Genomic DNA, 19,525 nt, shown 5'->3' with positions numbered 1-19,525 from the left:
CAACCACATATGTAAGAAATCCTGCCTGAGTGAGGCTATACCACTACATACGACTTCTTATATTTATACATATCAGTTTCTTATTGCAATTCATATTTACTGACACTAAGCTGAGGAAAAGGAGATCCTCAATTTTCAAAAAAATTTTATGTTAGAAAACATAACTTCTTAGTGTTCTTCAGCAATCTAAACCAAAGATCAACATATAGAAATTGTTTAGAATTGAATGTTGCAAACTGAAAAACCAAAGGCTGCCTATCAGAATCACTTAGGGAACTTGTTGAGAAATCCCTATCCACCACATTGCCAACTGGTGTAGCCACTCTGGCAATCAGTGTGACTTCTCCAAAAGCTAAAACTCCATCTCCCTTACGACCCAGTGATCCCGCTCCTTGGCATATGCCCCAAGAACTCGGCATCCTATTCCAGACACTTGCTCAGCCACGCTCACTGCTGCTCTATTCATAATAGCTTGGAAGCTGAAGCAGCCTAAATGTCCTTCAACTGACAAAGGGATAATGAAATGTGTGACGTATACACTGTGGAATATCATTCAGCTGTAAAGAAAGATGGAATCAAGAAACTTGCAGGTAAATGCACCAAGGCCAGCTGGACTGTGACTGAAAAAGCATGGGATAAAACTGGACTCTCTGAGCATGGCGAACAATGAGGGCTGATGAGAAGCCAAGGACAATGGCACGGGGTTTTGAACCTACATAATGTGCTGGCTTTGTGGGAGCCTAGCCAGTTTGGATGTTCACCTTCCTAGAAATGGATGGAGAGGGGAGGACCTAGGACTTACCACAGGGCAGGGAACCCTGACTGCTCTTTGGACTGGAGAGGGATGGGGAGAGGAGTGGGGGGAGGGGGAGAAGGGTGGGAGGAGGGGGAGAAGGGTGGGAGGAGGGGGAGGGAAATGGGAGGCTGGGAGGAGGTGGAAGCTTGTTTTTTTTTTTCTCCTTTTCTCAATAAAAAAAATGGAAAAAAAAATGTATCAAGTGAGGTAACCCAGACCCGGAAAGACAAAGGCCCATCTTCTTTCTCATCTGAGGTCCCAGCTCCAAGTCTGCAGAGGTGGGTTTATGACCTGGAGAAACATTAACTTCCAGGCCCGTGTGTACAGCGCCTAGTCTCGGCGGCTGAGAATGCCGAGGAAGAATCCATGGCCCTTGCTTCTTTGTCTCCGGAAACCCACACCTGCCAAGTTTGGCTGAGCACTTGGGGTGAACCCTGACTTATTCCGGCCACAGTGGTAGCAGCCTTTCTGAGAGGGTGAAAACATTCCCTATTTATTGTTTTCTGCGAGCAGTGAAACCTTTAATGTCACCCCTACCACACACACACACGCACCCCACCCCTACCACACACACACATACATTACACCTACCCCCTCCCACTAGCGCGTATGCACACATACACACCACTCCTGCCCCCCACCCCTAACACACACACACACACACACACCCCAGAATTGGAGCATTAGATGGGTGGGATCTTGCCCTGAGGGCATCTTTCCTGTGATAGTACACAGTACAGTCAGGGGCTTCTCTTTAAGGGTTCCAATTCTTTTAACAGCTACAGTCTTTCCTAGCACAAGTCCTGGCTGCAATCTTAAGATTTTCCTTCACCCACTTGTTGCTTCACTGCAGATTTTCAGAAGAGTGACCAGTAAGAACTATTTCACACAAGTCCATGTCGGGAGGGCTTGAAATTCCCATTACTAAAATTAGTCCATTGCTTTTAAATTCAGCTTCATGCAAATTCTCAAACACAGGTGGGATGCAGTCAGTTTCTTTTCCAGAACATCAAGTGACTAGCCTGCAGGCCAGCTGCTACCTAGTCCTCAGGAGCTAGTCTCTACTGTCTGCATTATATTGGCATTCTTATATTTTACTCCAGTCTTTGGGATAGGGTCTCACTATGTAGCCTTGGCTGGCCTGGAACTCACTAGACCAGACTGGTCTCGAACTTTATAGAGATCCACCTGCCTCTGCCTCCCCAAGTGCTGGGGTTAAAGTTACTCAATTTCTCTCTTCTTTACCTTCCAAGCTTCTCCTGGAACAACCTGTTAAACTCTGCCACTAACTTTGATTATGACTTTCCAAAAAAGTTCCAAAATCTTCCAAACAATGTCACTGTGTGCTCAACTCCGTGACCCTATGGGGGCCATTTCTGCTCAAGCCATGGCAGCACCTGTGCAGACTGAGGAAGCAGGCTCAGTGAGACACCGGAAAAGCTGGACAGCAGGAAGGCTTACATACGGCAGCTACAAAAAAGGACCAGCCTCTGTGTGGGCTGGCGAGACAGCAGATTAAAAACTGGAAGATGGGGGCTGGAGAAATGGCTCAGTGGTTAAGAGCACTGCCTGTTCTTCTAAAGGTCCGGAGTTCAATTCCCAGCAACCGCATGGTGACTCACAACCATCTGTAATGGGGTCTGGTGCCCTCTTCTGGCCTGCAGGCATACATGCAGTGAGAATACTGTATACATAATAAATAAATAAATCTTAAAAATAAAAAGAAAGATGTGGAGGTACACAGAAATTTAAAAAAAACAAAACAAAAAACTGGAAGATGTTGAATTTTATCTCTAACTATGAGGATAAGCCAAAAGTATGAGGCAGAGGGTGTTTCCTTTCTCTAAAAATGTGTTATTTTTGCCCAGTATAAACACCTGGACAGGAGCATTTTTGAAAGGGAATTCAATCATAACTGTAGTGTTAGAGCCAGACAGCCTGTAAATAATTTCAACTGTGAAAAGTGAGCTGTGTACAGGAAGTAAGTCTGGGAAGAATGAATCTGCTGGTAACGAATCCTCAGCTTTCTTTACTTCAAGTCTTCGTTTCCCACAGCGAGCTCTGCCTCTTAATAAGCATGGCTCCAGGCTCACAGAAAAATCACTGGCTCAGTTTCTGTCTGGGAAGACCAGATGCAATTTTATTTTATTTTTGCTTTGTTTGACAGGATCTCACGGCTAGGCTGGCCTCAAATGCACAGCAATCTTCCTGCCTCAGCCTCCAGAACACTGGGATTTCAGACATGATATGCCACACCTGATAGGTTCCTAGTTTCTATTTTTCATTTCAGAATGAGTCCATCTTCTATCATAGTCTGTTGTGATAACTGCTTGCATATCGTATTTTTGGATTGTCCATTATGTTTCTATATTTATAAATAAAAAAAAGTTCATTTGCTCAAAGCCACTGATACTATGTAAATTTAAGTCAGGTGTGCTAGCCTAGACCTATATTCCTAACCCCTGGCAGGTAGAGACAGGAGGCTCAGGGGTTCTACGTCAGCCTGTTATTACATGACAAATGACAACCCCATGTAAAAAACCAAAACAATCCCTATAAATGTTTAAATCATTGACACTTTATAATCCCCAAAACGCTGATAAAACTACCAACAAGTTTTGGCCTAGCAACAAATCCACAGCACTCCACCCTTCCTAGTACAATGTCTCCGCTGTGTCACTGCGGCATCGACGGAGGGATGTGTGGATTGCGCATGTAGCTTGTTTCACTACTCTAAGACGCAAGCGGCTGAAAGGAACACCTTTACTTACGCCGCACTGGGAAGAGACTGCCAGTCAGCCTGGTTCACCCACCTGGCATGTTTCTACTCCCAAAGATACTAAAATGTGAAGATACGTATCTCAAAAATCAATGAAACAGGCCGCTTATTTCAATTCTGAACACCTATTACTATTTCTTCACTCTCGTCTTCCACATAAATAAGTCATGGTTTAGTTATGCAAAGCAAACTTTATTTCTGCTATGAATGACAACATATTTCTCTATGAAAGCTTTATTTCTACTGTTCACAACAACATATTCTTCCAGGAAACAATTTCTATATTAGTTTACCATGACGGTCGGACAGAAATACAAGTCAGAAATCCCAGGAAGCAATGGTGTGCAGACTATCAGATATGTGAAAAAAAGAAAAAAAAGCTGTCAACTGTCCACAGGGAGTTCGTCCAGTCAGTCAGCTGAGGACTATGTCATTAGTTAGTCTCTGTTCTGTAGAAAGAACACAATACAAGTAAGAAAATCATCACCTGGAAGGGAATAGCTTTCGTAGTTAGTATTCCCAAACTGTCGGGGATTCTCTAGCTTCTATACAGCCAGTCTGATCCGTTCAATCATAAATGCCACCAAGTAAACAAAACCAAACTTACTCAGAAAGTTGGAGCCCGCAGGGACTGGATTTCTAGAGGGAAAGTTCTGTGAATTAACTTAGAACAAGATGCTGTGAAATATTAAAATTTCTATTTGCCTCAAATAGAAAGAGAAAAAAATTATAAACACAAGACTTATCTCCAAATAAAGTTCAACTACATTCAACATTAACTCTTAACCAGATTCTTATTTCTTAGGTGTGGCTCATTTAGTCCCAGGCGTATTCCTGGAAACAAAAGCAACCAGCATTCAAGAGCCCTTGTACCAACCACACCAAAGAAGTTCTTCCTGTTACAGCCATGGAAAGTGCCGGGGTCTATCACACTACTGTGCTGAACCTGAAAACAAGATCATCACTGACAGACAGGCTCTCACTATGTCTTCCAGGCTGGCCTTCCACTCTTGAATTTACTTGACTCTCCGGCCTCAGTCTCCCAAGAATGGCAACTATAGGTTCAGCCCACCAAACTTGGCCAATATAATTTCTTAATGCAACCCAAAAGGTAGAAAGTTTCACTGTGATAGCCAAGGTAAACAGAGGGTGGGTAGCAAAAATCAATGCCATGGTGCATTAGAAGACACCCAAACTGTAACTATGTCTATCCTAACCATGTCACCATTTTCAAGTTATAGGACCTCTTTTGAATCTGCCCTGAAAATGTATCTTGATTCAGTGAAAAAGGGCCAGATTCATGCTGTGCTGGCTAGTCACGCCAACAGCTGTGCAGGTCCTCTGACTGGGAGCCAGGTGAGCGCACAGCAGCGTGAAGAAGCTCCTATAGTTTAGAGCTTGGGTCTCAGGGTCCCAGGGGCCTGGGAGGTAGTTGTGCACCATCCCTGGACGGGAGGACATCTGAAAGGCTGTGCTAAAGCCACACGTGTCTGAGTCTGAGTCCCATTTACAAAGCCTTTATTTCGATCTATCAGGGATGCTGCTGTCTCCGGGCCTCTGACGTGAAGGGATCTACACAGACTTAGGTATTAGAGGTGGATCTAGTCCAAGTCTGCTGTAAGCTTGTTCACACTCTCTAATGCTCTCCACCCACACCCACGCTAACCTCAGTCAGCATTTCCGCTCCAGTATCCCGAGTGCTGAGATTATAGGCCAATAATTCCCTTTAAAATGTAAATTATCATTGGGAAAGGCTCAACTATGAGAGTACTTCATGCATTTTCTTGTACTAGCAAGTTAATATTATTGCCCCTTTAGAGGACAAAGATATCCTGAACAAAAACAGTCATTGTCACTGATATGCTGAAACATTTAGACATAGGGTAAGTGTAATCTTTGCAGAACATTTTTATTTCTGTTTATTTAAACAGAATTAAATTAATATTTTTTTTTAGTAAACAAAATTTGCTTGCTAATTCTCTTTCAATGATAACTTAGTATTTTTAGAGCTGAACTGTCAAGTGTTTGGAGTAATGAGTGTAGATTTGGTCATTAAATAAGACATTCAAGAGCATTTTTTTTTTTTTTTTTTTTGATTTTCAAGACTGGGTTTCTCTGTAGCTTTTTGGAGCCTGTCCTGGAACTAGCTCTTGTAGACCAGGCTGGCCTCGAACTCACAGAGATCCGCCTGCCTCTGCCTCCCGAGTGCTGGGATTAAAGGCGTGCGCCACCACCGCCCAGCATTCAAGAGCATTTTTAAGGTGGGCATTTGTCACTGCCAAATGACTTCTATCAGGGAGGAACTAACAACTTGCTTTGCTTTCCAAAAGCAGGGTCCTCGGTGGTGAGGCCTACAGTGATTGATTCTGACAGTTATGCGCGCACAGCAACGAACCGGACACAGCTGACGTGTAGCAGGGCTGGGAGGGTGATGAGTGTAGGAAACAGGAAAGAGATTGTCCTGGAAACTCAGAATTCATTAGAGTAAAACAATCTAAGATGGCATCTCCCTTAAGTCATAGCTAAAACCCACCACAGGAAAAGACTGAGTTTTAAAAATTACTCAATACAACAATGAATCCCTGTGTTGTCCAGTATTCGTGAGAAAGAAGGATTTAGCACTGGTCAGAGTTCTCTAGAAATACATGGAAGCACATAAGTTTGAGTTCAGAAAGACACGAATATTTAGGTTTAAAAGGTCTAAATATATATATTATTCATACTGTTTCTCGTTAGTAGGAAGGGAGATTACTTTTTAAAGCCATATTCTATGATTAAGGATTGATGCGTCTGTCTGTGGGTGTGTATGCAGGACTGTGTGTAGAGTTCATAGCGGGCACCGGATTGCCCTAGACCTTAGGAACACACAGGTGGCTCTCAGCAGCCTGATGTGAGTCCCCTGGAAGAGCAGCAAGCACCCTCAGCAGCCAAACTCTCTTGCCAGCCCTGACTTTAAACTATTTTTTTAAATTTAACAAATATATTGGCCAGGCAGTGTAGTATTAGGGGCAGCGGGGCTGCATCCCCAGCACCCCAGCCGCCCGCACGGCTAGCTTATGCCCGAAATAACAACACACAAACTGTATTCATTTAAACACTGCTTGGCCCTTTAGCCCTAGCCCTTACTGGCTAATTCTGTTATCCCGATCAACCCATCTCTAATAATCTGTGAGAACCGGTCTTACCGGGAAAGGTTCAGCATGTCTAACCTGGCTGGTGGTGTGTGTCTGCCCGGGAGCGGGGCATGGCGTCTCTCTCCGAGGCGTCTGCTCCCTAGAGGAGAGCTGTCAAGTCTCTGAGCTCACTTCCTCTTCCTCCCAGTATCCTGTTCTGTTTTCTCCTCCCACCTATCTTCTAACCAATAAAATGGGCCAGGGCAGTTCCTTTATTAGCCAATGACCTTCCTCCATCAAGGCAGTGGTGCACACCTATAATCCCAGCACTCAGGAGGCAGAGGCAGGCGGATCTCTGTGTGTCCGAGGCCAGCCTGAGCTACAGAGCAAGTTCCAGGACAGGCTCCAAAGCTACAGAGAAACCTTGTCTCGAACCCCCTCCCCAAAATAAACAAAGAAATAAATAAATAAATTACAAAAAGAACTTGGCTTTATTTATAGGGTTTAAGCCAACATGGTCTTAACTAGCTTCTAAAGTCCCCAAAGGAGAATCACAAGTACTTACAGACCTTATTCCTGCCAAACTCCTTGGCCAGCGGCTAAGAAAGACTTACCAAGACTCAGTAAGTTCTCTGCCTCTTTTTGGGTTCTTCCCTTGGGGAATCGGCCAGCATGACTTTCAGTCTGACCCCGTTCAGAATCTTCCCGTGCAGGGTTGTGATTGCGTCGTTGGCACTTATCCTGTCTGCGTACTTGACGTAGCCCACGTTCTTTCCTGACACAAGGTAAACCTCGATCAGGTTACCGAAACGGCTGAAACACAGTAAAAGACCCGAGCATCAGCAACAGACGGACGCTCTCAGAAAGTTCTAAATACAGCAAGTTCTTGACTCTTCCCCAGCGCCTATGGCCAACACCCGGCTGCATCAGGTACTCAGCAAACAGCCCCTTCTTCAGGAACACCCTTAGCTCTGCCAGGGGGCTCCCTCCTCTCCAACAGCCTCTTCATTTTTTCCTCACTCCAACATGCTCTTCCTGCCTCTGCTTACCCCACGGCTGCCCTCCCTCCCAACTCTAATGCTTTCTACAGTCTACCTCATGGCTGCCCTCAAGGGTTCCACTTCATTTCCCAGGTAAGCATGAACTTAACTTTCAGGACAGTAATAAATTGTTTGCTTACGTCACAATTAGCATCCCAGTCCAGGGGCTGCCTGGCACAGAGAAGCGGCTCAAATACAAAACAAAACCTAAAGCTAAATTAATCAGTTACATGAAGGTCGACATACTATCACTACATGCCTGATACCGTGTGCATCTTTAACATGCTCTTATCTGCTTACCTCACTAATATTCTTAGAAGGCAAAAGGAAAATGTCTTTTAAAAAAACGCTAGGGTAAAAAAAAAGGGTAGGGTAGATATAGTTATATTAAAATAAGAGAAACTGGCATTTCCCCCTCCCCTTTTCTTTTTACACTTATTACATATTATCCCTATAACCAAGTGATTTGCTCTACACGACGTAATCCTCAGGTGCCAATCAAGTGCTGGCAAACGTAAGATCTTTAGCAAACATTCATCCGCCTGGATCACAACACGAGGAAAACGGAATGCGCAAACAGGCCTATGCGAGCATCTTCTCCCAAGGGATGAGGGATCTGTCCACTCCACACCGCAGTTCTTAAAGACCATCCTGCGTGCTTATGTCTTCAAAACGGGGGGTGGGGGGGAACCAGGAAATTCTGGTAGAGGTTAGGATATGTGCCCAACAAAGGAGTGAATTTTTTTGAAATTTATGCCCTGGCAATGCTGAAGCATACATGGGCAACCCATATGTGGCGGTTCTGTTGAGCTCTTCCTTACTGGGTTTCATTCATGGTCTAAGTTGATGAGGACGACAGCCCAGGTCTCTCCCTCAAGAGGGCACCAGATCCCATTACAGAGGGTTGTGAGCCACCATGTGGTTGCTGGGATTAGAACATAGCAGACAGTGCTCTTAACCGCTGAGCCAGGGAGGTGCGGCAAAGGAAATGATGGTATATTGAAAAGGCCACTAAGGAGTCTTTAAAACCTCAGAACAGACCCTTTCTCAGTGGCGAGATTAAGAGAACAGTGGTTACTTGCTTAAATGCATCGAATGTACTTGTTTTTACCTACCGACGTGTGGCTTTGTAGAAGCGAATCTTACCAGAATATATCCTCCAACACGTCTAATGGCAAAGGATGAGGATTAAACACGATAAAAAGTCTCTCTTTCACGGGCATTTCGGGAGGGGCTTTCTTTTTGCACGACGGAAGTGCAACATCTGTCTGGATTTGCGGCACCTGTGACCCAGAACTTCCTCCGAACTGCTGTGGAAGAGCAGGCACAGAGGAGAGAAATAAGATCGCTCTTCGGGGATTTGGGGCCCAGAGCTAAGATGTACGTCACTGCACCATGAGGTCTTTACAATAGTTCTGAAAATGTTTTCTTTGTTAATAAACAGATATCATATTTGCTGACCGCATTACAGAGGTCACATTCTCACACACTCACCAGAAACTGCTGCTGACTTGGGTCACTCCACACCATTGACGTGAGCTGTGACGTCACCATCTGGGTGGCCATTTTTCTGATGAGACTGGAAAGAATAACCGACAATTTACAGAAAACTAGGAAGAGTGACCATCTAAGGGTGACTTCCTCACCCGAGGTTAACTGTTTGTTTCTAGTCGACAAGCCACTGTCCTATCCACCCACACTAACACATTCCCGGAATGCTACTTACTCTGCCGCGTTACTTCCGTCATCCAGGAAGGAGACCCCTAGCCGATTCCCAGGGGGGTACTGGAATCCGTGCAATTTGTATTTTGCATAAATAGCAGATGCTACATTAAAATACTGAACCACACCATGACCTGAAATAGAAAAAGCAGAGATGGAAAAGGTAGAAGATGGCGGGTATCCCTAAGGCCCAAGTTACAATGTACTCGAAGGTGAAAAATACAGAACTCTGATGATCACACAACTAATAAAGATGAGGTCCAAGGGAACAGAGGGCAAAGCTCTGTTAACACATATGCAATATTATATCACACAACTAATAAAGATGAGATCCAAGGGAACAGAGGGCAAAGCTCTGTTAAACACACATGCAATATTATTTGTAGGCATTGAAGTGTAAGTCAAATTTTGGTCAAACAGAAACATAGTACTTTAAGAAAATATGGTCCCAGCATATATTTCATCCAATGAATTGAATTTTAAGACCGCCCCCTCCTTTCTCAGCAGGAACTTAATACGTAAGCCAAGCCAGGGCCTTTAGTTTACAATCCCACTGCCTCTGTGTCCCAGTGACGACTGGGACTACAGGCACTCACCACTAGGCCCAGCTTAAAATTTTTTAATAGAATATCAATATACATAAAAACCAGAACTCTTTTTTTTTTGTTGTTTTAATTTTTGTTTTTCGAGACAGGGCTTCTCTGTAGTTTTGGAGCCTGTCCTGGAACTAGTTCTTGTAGACCAGGCCGGCCTTGTACTAAAGATCAACCTGCCTCTGCTGGTAGGATTAGAGGTGTGCACCACCACCATCTGGCAAAACGGAAACCCCTTAATTCATTGAAATGAGGAGTTTCCCGTTAGTTACATTGTATACTCAGCTGCCTGGAATATCAGAGGAAGGCGGTAGGCAGGAAAGCAGCAGGCTGGGGGCAAGGTCGTAGGCTGCAAGCTGCCCATTTCACATGCCTTGGACGAGATTTCAACTACGGGGGCAGCACTGAAGGGAGGGTAAGATTCGTCCTTGAGCCCAGGAGCTCGCAGACGGAACCAAAAGGTTTCAAAGACCAACTCTGGGGAGAAACACAGCACCATTCCATTTTCCTCTGTAAGGATCAGTGCTCACTGTCAACTCGACACAGCCTAGAGACACCTGGTGAAGGGACACTCAGCTAAGTCACTGCCTGGATCAGAACATCCGCTGACAGGCCTGTGGGGAATGCACTGGTTGAACCGATACACCTTATTCTGCAGCAAATCTGAGAATGTACAGAGATGCAAGAGAGTTTGAGAAAAGGAGACTTGGAGGGTGCCTGGGGAGGAAACCTTAAGCATTTTATAACGTTGCTAGCATCAATCCAAAGGGTAAAAATAGACCTAGACTGGGCACTGTTGTTCAACAGTGGGATAGAGAGTCCTTTATTTTGTGAGTTAAAATATTTTTACAGCGAATGACTTTTATAAAGAAGATACATTCTCGGGAATTTATTTACAAAGGTATCCTTGGATTTAACTATAAAGTAGAAAAAAAGGATCTGGAGAGGGTAATGGGTAGTAATGAGATTAAAGTACATGGTATACCTAAAGAAAAACATCATTGTGAAAATAATTACTGTACAGTAAACATATGTATGTTTAACAAAAGAACAAAAAATTAACTAGAAAAAAATAAAATATAAACTTCTTGGAACATAAACAGTACAAAAATGTGTCATGGATAAAAACAACAAAAACAGAAAAAAAAAAACAGTAAACTTAACAACAGCAAAACAATCACCTTACCATAATTTGAGTAAGGATCTCGCTGAACCTCACAATACTCCAGGCCTGGGACTATGTCAAAAATGCTGAAGAGCTGCTCCTCCGTGAAGGGGACGCGCGACACAACCGACAGGCGCTTAGAGACAGCCTCCTGGCCTCTGTCACTCTTGTGAAAGCTTGAAAACTCAGGCTGCTGTTCTCCAACTATACACACAGGTAAATCGTTACATTTGTATACACTAAAAATTCATGTAACCATTTTGCACACGGCTGTTTGAAGTGTACTGTGCCAAACAAAGACACTGTATTTTGTGGTATTCTTTTTTAAAATACACTTTTAACTTTATTCTTTGAGAATTTCATATATGTATGCAATGCATTCTAATCCTATCTATTGTCCCTACTTTGTAGTATTGTAATATTTATTCTACAATCATGAAGAACATGTGACCAGAAAACAGACCACTTCACCCACTTCTCTACTAAACTTCAACACAGAACAACTACAGGAATGTCTAGTTAAATACCACAGGATGGAGTTGAGTATACAAAACTGTGAAATATGGCAAGAATTTTATCTGAAAAGTTATGCCAGTGACAACCAGGGACCTTGATTTCACCACTTCCCAGCAGCCTCTTCTAGCTTCTACTCCTGCTAGTCTCCTTTCTGTAAGCCAAACTTTAAGGCAGCATACTGAACAGATACCTGCGCAACATTTTTGTACTTTTGGTTGGCTGCACAAAGGCAGAATTCACACACACACACACACACACGCACGCACGCACACGCACGCACGCACACACGCACACACACACACATGCGCACACACACACACGCACACGCACACACGCAGTAGTGACACAGGTTAGTATGTAGATAATGTGTAGCTAGCCAGAAAAATCTATACATAAGTTAAACAAAATAAGGGTGAAGTATTAAGGATATTAGAAGTACTGACAACTTCTCAGGAAAAACAAGACAAACTACATATAAGATTTTCACTCACTCGGTAAGATTTTCAGGTTGCTGACGAAAGAACGACCTGAGAATGAAATTAGATCACACACTCAACGCTGCTAAGGCAGAGGTAACGGCGGTCCACTCACCAAAGGGAAGCAGGTTTACTCTCGGTTCATGGCCCAGAGCCTCTTGTCTCATGCTACTGTAATAATCTTGCTCCGAGGACTCGGATACTTTATTTTTAGGTTCAGCCAAGAGCGCTCTGAAACCTGAAAGTGAGAAGCCATGAATTTTCAAGCTTCATAGCAAATTTAACATATTTGGACTTACGGGTCTGACCTAGTTTTAGAAATACAACTATAAAAAACAGAATCTACATGGTGGCCACCTCCATCAGCCCGACTTCTTCATCTCATGGTAAAGAACAAAACGTAAATGAGAAAACCACAAACAAAAACAAGCCAAGATTTCAGTCCTGTGCTCCAATGGCAATGGGTTTCTGATCCTACTGCACGCACCGGCTTTGTGGGAGCCTAGGCAGTTTGGATGCTCAACTTACTAGACCTGGATGGAGGTGGGGGTTCCTTGGACTTCCCACAGGACAGGGAACCCTGATTGCTTTTTGGGCTGGGGGGGGGGGACTTAATTGGGGGAGGGGGAGGGAAATGGGAGGCGGTGGCGGGGAAGAGACAGAAATCTTTAATAAATAAATAAATAAATAAATAAATAAATAAAAACAAGCCAAGAACCCCCTCGTCTCGTCATCAACAGATTAGAAAGGTCAGCAATGCTGTGCCTTCCACCCCAAGAAAAGATGGCCATCATCCACTTGCCCAGTTTCCTTAGAACTAAAACCTCACCTGGCATCTTCACAATTAACCTTTTGCCAACCTGCCTCCTTTATATGTGCTTAGTATGGTACTTTGCACATTAACTTCTCTGCCTGTTTTTAAGTTATATCTTTAATCACGACAGTTCTGTAACTGGTCCCCTTGTTCTAGATTGAGAGTTCTTACTTAGGGGTCCAAGAATTAGCTTCAAACAGTGGAAGAGGGAGAGACAAGTCACTGAAAGCAGACTGCCAACAGCCACATGAAAGCCAGGGGAGTCCAGGCATGCCTATAATTCCAGCATCAGAGGTAGAGGCAGGAGATCGGGCTAGCCAACTGGTGAGCTAGGTTCAGTGACACCCCGCATCCTCCCTAAGCCCCTACAAACCCTCTAAAACAAAACGCTTATCCATGCTATGCAACATGGGTGTACGTCAAGGGGTCATGGCATTCACGTGGCTCAACAGTGTGAGCATGACGGACTAGCTGGCTTGAACTCACTCAGTACTTCCGGAGGAGCTACGGCTGCTTGAGGGATTTGGAGGTGATGGAAAACAAGATATACTTCTTGTTTTCAGCCTTTAAAAGTATTCTTCTATTCTTTATTTTCTAGGTCTTAGCCAATACAGACATAAAGGTTTCCATCTGGGGCTACCAGTTACCTCATTCCTATCTTCCTCTTGGCATGCTGAGGAGCATACCATGGGAGCCGATTAAGAAGAAAACTGTGCTGTGGACTTTAGAAGCACCTAAGAATTCTACTGATCAACAGCAACTCCTTCCTGTAGATACTGATTTTTATAATGGTCTAAAGTTCGATAATTTATCAAACCTCTCATTTCTCAAAGTCAACTTTATGTATAATGTCGAAGTGTGCAATAATTTATCACTATAGCTTACAGTTAATTATATGTGATAGCGAATCTCACCAACCCAATCTTAACTCGTATGTTTGTTAGTGTATTAAATACTGGTGAGGGTTTAGGCTGAATAGGAACAAATACAAAGAATAAGATTTGCCGGGCACATGGCATATGCCTATAAAGCCAGCACCCAGGAGGCTGAGGCTGCAGGATCACAAGTTCAAGGTCAGGTTGGGCTATATAGCAAGATCTGTCTTTAAAAAACAACAAAAAAAAAATATTTTTAAAACCTAAAAGGGTCAATCAATTTTTAGTACTTTATATTACAAACTGATTTTTTGTGTATATATATATATATATAATTATATATTATATTTATATCATATCCTATATAAATAACAAGCCTGAATATGCCCTGTGCTTACATCCTGACAGCTCTGTCACCAGGATGGCTTCTGTGCATGGCTGATTCCTAAGTCCAAACATTTCCCTCCTTGAATCACATGGAAATATTCACTACTTATTTAACTTTAGCAAAAATCTAGTCAAAGACTCCCTTATTTATAATATTGAGAATTCTTTTTTTAAAGGCCTTTTAGCAAGGTTAAAGAACGAACAAACAAACAGATCTGGAGCTGGAACGATGCTGGCACAGTGGTTAGGAACACATTTGCTCTTACAGAGGACCTGGGTTCTGTTCCCAATACACACAGTGGCTCACAACCACCCGGAACTCCAATTCCAGGGGTTATGATCTCCTCCTCTGGCCTCTACAGGCACTGCATCCATGTGGAACACAGATGTGTATTCGGGCACAACCGCACACATAAAATAAAGCTTTAAAAAAAAAATCATTCTTACTTTTATCACAGTTTTCTATTGCCTGGGCGGCTTGGGATGGCTTCAGATACCGCACGTAGCCCAGCCCTTTGCTTTCTCCCGTGACTTTATTCTTGATGATGCTACAGTACTCGATATCGCCGTACACCTGCAAGAGGAAAAGAAATGGCCTCAGGAGGCTCACAACTAATGACAGAAAAGACACTTCAAATTTAAATTTTTACCTACTCATGTCTCGTGTATAAGCAAAGCAATCCTTCAAGGCTACACCGACATTCTGCACTGCGGATTTCGCAGACAGTGACGTCGAGCCCACAAAACCCACATACCTTGCCTATACAACAGAGAAACTGAGCCAGGAGAGAAAGAACTTATCCACACCATCTTGCTCAGTAGAGGACTGTGAGGGCTTTGGAACTGGGATTTGGAGATTCAAATCCTAACTGAGCAACTTAGTACGTAGGCAGGTGACTCACCTTCTCTGTGCCAGTGTCTTCTGTAGCACTGACCGCAATGGATTGCTAAAGGTTAAATGGACTAATTTGTGTTAAATGCCTAAGCGCCTGGGAAATACCAAATACGCAGCAACGCTAGCTGAAACTGTTTAGGTGTCTCTAATAGTATCACCAACATCTGGATGCTCTTCTGAGGGGCAGTTCAAAGTCAAACACGATGGCTCTCTCAGATGGTTAGTCCCATGTGAGAAACACACTAATGTTTACAGTTGAAGGCATATGGGATTATAAACTCATGGCATGTCATTTAGTATGAATTTTACAGAATTCTCTTGTAAATGTTTTTCTTCCCTCTTAGAAAAAAAAAGAGGTAAACATTTTCTTACTATGGATGAAATATGGAATATAAGTTTTTGGAATCTGTTATTCTTGAAGGTTAACTCTCAACAGGAGGGCAAAAGACACATAGAAAGCATCTTTTCCTGCTAGCTTTTTTTCTTGCTTGTAACCTACCCTCAACTTAGTGCTAAAAGGTTAAACAGAAGAAAATACCACCACCACCACAACAACAACAGCTAAACAACTTAAAACACCGTTGAGTAACTTCTGGGAAAGCCTACATGTAGCCATTGCATACAAAGGCACAAAGATTTAAAATTATCTTCAAAAATCATTTCCTCTGAGCAGTAGCTTAGAGCCGTAATGGCTTCCCTTAAATATGACCTGTGTAGAAGCCAAATTTTAGGACAACACCACTTGCAGGAATAACTTCCCTCTGAACAAGCACCATGTCAACACAGCATGATAGGCATTAGCCAACACAGCCCGCCCACTGGGGCCTGACTGGGGCCTGACTCAGGCCTGCAACTCACTCTGCAGAGAGGCAAGAGAAGTGAGGACCAAGAAGTGCTCAGAACTGTAAAGTCTGAGCGCAGGCTCTGGGGGCAGAGCGGGTTTAAATCTTGGCACCACCACCTATTAGCTGTGTGGTTTTAATGAAAACTCTCTGGCCTTGCACTCCATTTTCTCAGCCTATGCTTTAGGATGAAGTCTGGGCAGAGGGGATGGTCACTGTTACTGTCCAGATGTTTGTGGCTGTACAGTGTTGAAAACAGAGTTATGATAAGAACACACAAGGACCTTAAATTTTTCCTGCAGGTCTTCTTCTGTATAGGACTTTGGTATCATAACAAAGATTCTTGTGAGTTCTTCATCTTCCACATCTCTGTGACTTCCTGACGATCGGGACTGAGCAATGAAAACCTAAGAAACATACAGAGCCCTTAGGATAACGATAACTGTATCCCTATTCCTTAAGCACACTTACTTTATAATACAAGTATTCAACTCAGAAATGCAATGTGATAGGATCTTATAATTTTTTTTCAAAAAAAGCTTTATTACAGTGATTTAAAAAACTACAATACTAATCTTTACAGCGCTCTTTCCAAACACATTTTGGTTTTTGCACTTTTTCCCTTTTGTCTTGTTTTGAGACAGTGTCTCCCTATGTAACACTGGCTGTGATTAAACCCTGCATGTAGGCCAGGCTGGCCTTAAGCTCAGAAATCCGCAGGTCTCTGCCTTCCAAGTGCTTTCATTTGCATTTCTGACTACCAAGAGCAGGTCACTGTTTGAACAGATGCAGACTTTGTGGTTAGACACAGTACTGGCATATCTTTCCTTCGTGGTCTACCTGTTTGATCAGATGCTGACTGTACATAAATCAGATTATATGTTCCTCTTTCTCCTAGTCCTGTCAAAGACACTCCAGACTGAGGGTATAGCTCAGTGGTAGAGTGCTTGCCTAGCATTTATGAAGCCATGGGTCTGATTTTCAGAGCCCCTCTCCCACCCCAAAATGTTGAATGTATTTCGAAGCTCTGTTATTGGCTGCATAAGCACACGGGATTGCTATATGTTCATCTTTATGAGATTATCTATTAATATTCTACATACGGATATCTATCTTCACTGATATGAGCTTCTTTTTTCTACGGCATGGTATCTTCAAAGCATTTTCTCTTGTAAACATCACTTAGTTGTGTTTGGTTCATTTTTGTTTTATGGCATCTTCTTTTGGGTGGCACACGGTCTTCCCGTGGAGCCTATGCTGGCATTGCACCCAAGAACTGCTTGCCTGAGCTTCCTGAGTGCAAGGAGTACAGGCAAGTGCCACTATGTCCGGTGATGATCTTCTCCCTGAGATGCTTGGTTTGTTTATATTTAATATAATTATTCATATAGTTGGGGTTAAGTCTAGACACTCTACCTGCTTTCCAACACTACATTTTTAGACACAGGCAGCATCGTCAGACTGATCTGTCTCTGTGAATCTCCAAAAGCTCTTCACATGCAGATGGAAAATTTACCAGAGGTTCTACTTTTCTATTGGCAGTTCAGTCTTACTAAAACATTATCAGGGAAGTGAATCTGAATCTAATTTGCTTTGTAGTACAATATTTGTTTATCAATTTGTCTTTGTTTTTTTTCTATTTCCATAGGAATGTTAAAGTCTATGACTAAGGCTATAGACTTGTTTGTGCAGCTATAACCATAACATTCTTAAGGTAATGCCACTTTTTATAATTTGAAATGACATAGATCCCCTTATACACAAGGACTCATGAGGCTTTATGCATGCATACGAGTGTGTGTTTCCTTTAAGGAGGGTAGCATATCACTGAAGTATGTGAGGGCCACGGACAGTGAAGGCTGCAGGAGGCAGAATCTCAAAAGGGATACTGAATAAAAAACAAAAACATGTCACTGTATACTTCGGTGGAAGAGAGAGAGCACTGGACCCAGGGACACAAGAGTTGTCACTCTTGCTCAGAGGACAGCTTGTTAGAGAGGCAAAGGACCCTGCTTAGAAAATGGAGTCAGAAGCCGGGTGGTGGCGGCGCACGCCTTTAATCCCAGCACTCGGGAGGCAGAGACAGGCAGATCTCTGTGAGTTTGAGGCCAGCCTAGTCTACAAGAGCTAGTTCCAGGACAGGCTCTAAAACTACAGAAAAAAAAAGAAAGAAAGAAAAAAAAGATGGTGTCAGAGGCATGTCCCTAGGTAGTCTATTTTTAGTTGTTTCTTCAATAATTCCCATCCTAGGCCAAGCACTACTGGGGTATGAGTAGAAATGCCCCTCTGAGTCAATCTAGTTGATACATCAATAATGAATATCCAAAGGAAGATACAGGGAAGCAAGAAAATGCATATATTGGAGGGAAAAAAAGGGACCTAAGGTAAAAGAAGATCAGAGGTGCCATCAGCTCCCAAATTTCTTTTTTTTTAATATTTATTTATTTATTATGTATACAATATTCTTTCTGTGTGTATGCCTGAAGGCCAGAAGAGGGCACCAGACCTCATTACAAATGGTTGTGAGCCACCATGTGGTTGCTGGGAATTGAACTGAGGACCTTTGGAAGAGCAGGCAATGCTCTTAACCGCTGAGCCATCTCTCCAGCCCCCTCACAAATTTCTAAATTTTAGAGCCTGAAGTGTCTGTTTACTCTCTGATAAAGGAATGTGTCCACACAGCACGTGAATCACCTAGGGCACGCCTTGTTCTCAGTTTCATCCCTTCCCTAGCTGATAACACCGCATCCTGGTGCAGCAGCAGCAGTAGCAGCAGCAGCAGCAGCAGCAGCAGCAGCAGGAGAGACCCCAACCCACAGTCCATGAACACACATACACGGTATTCTTGTAAAACCAAAGTCAGGACTCCCCAACCTCTGCATCGTTTTCTAGCTTATCACAACATAATTTTACTTTGATAAACCTTGTGGCTATAGGCTGGTCCTGTTATATCCCCTGTACTTTGTAACCGTCGCTTCCGCTGACACCACCCCCCCCCCCAACCCCGGGCACCCCGACCCCAGGCACCGCAACCCGAGTGCCCTTATCCCTGACACCCCAACCCGAGCATCTTCACCTCACACACCCTAACCCCAGTGCCACACCTTGATGGGCTTGGTTTTGTAGGGGCTAAGGCACTGCCCGTGCATCTCCTCCATAGCCCGGCAGGCCTGTGAGCTGCGGGCGAACTTGATGAAGGCGACGCCCTTGGACTCCTTGGTGTGTTTGTCGCGCACCACCCAGATGTCCTGGATGTCTCCGAAGGGAGAGAAGCGCTCCCGCAGCACCGACTCGGGAGTGTACTTGCTGATCACTAGGAAGATGCGGCTGTTGGGCGGCTCGTCCAGGCTGTCCACGCCGGGGCGGAAGCCTCCGCTGCCCGCGGAGCTGCTGGCGTCGTCCATGGTGCCCCACGTAGGAGAGGGAGCCTGGCCGGCTCGGTCCGCCCGCTCGCCCACCAGCCCGCCGCGGCGGTTGCACACCTCCGCTTCCGGAAGAGCGCTGAGCCCCGA

The 19,525-nt window shown here is 43.9% G+C and overlaps 1 protein-coding gene across 3 annotated transcripts; it reads right to left on the bottom strand.

The window, feature by feature from the left end:
* Positions 1–3,746: 3,746 nt before the first annotated feature.
* Rbm45 (RNA binding motif protein 45) lies at positions 3,747–19,525 on the bottom strand. 3 transcript variants are annotated; one of them, XM_041639775.1, is made up of 10 exons: positions 19,118–19,525; positions 16,298–16,420; positions 14,724–14,850; positions 12,316–12,438; positions 11,230–11,412; positions 9,455–9,584; positions 9,223–9,307; positions 8,875–9,038; positions 7,303–7,501; positions 3,747–4,024 (listed from the first exon to the last, which is right to left on the bottom strand). In XM_041639775.1, exons 1-9 carry the CDS (start codon positions 19,415–19,417, stop codon positions 7,309–7,311), a joined length of 1,428 nt encoding a protein of 475 aa, XP_041495709.1. In that variant the 5' UTR covers positions 19,418–19,525; the 3' UTR covers positions 3,747–4,024; positions 7,303–7,308. The 3 variants fall into 3 exon arrangements, with proteins under 3 accessions (XP_041495709.1, XP_041495711.1, XP_041495710.1); XM_041639777.1 differs by having other exon boundaries at positions 8,875–9,035; XM_041639776.1 differs by lacking the exon at positions 3,747–4,024 and adding an exon at positions 4,196–4,214.

The sequence above is a fragment of the Microtus oregoni genome, unplaced genomic scaffold (assembly GCF_018167655.1).
Source record: "Microtus oregoni isolate MIOR12 unplaced genomic scaffold, Mior012 000060F_ref0000265, whole genome shotgun sequence".
NCBI lineage: Eukaryota > Metazoa > Chordata > Mammalia > Rodentia > Cricetidae > Microtus > Microtus oregoni.
The sequence above is the reverse complement of the archived record's forward strand: the minus strand, read 5'-3'. Positions and strand labels throughout refer to the sequence as shown.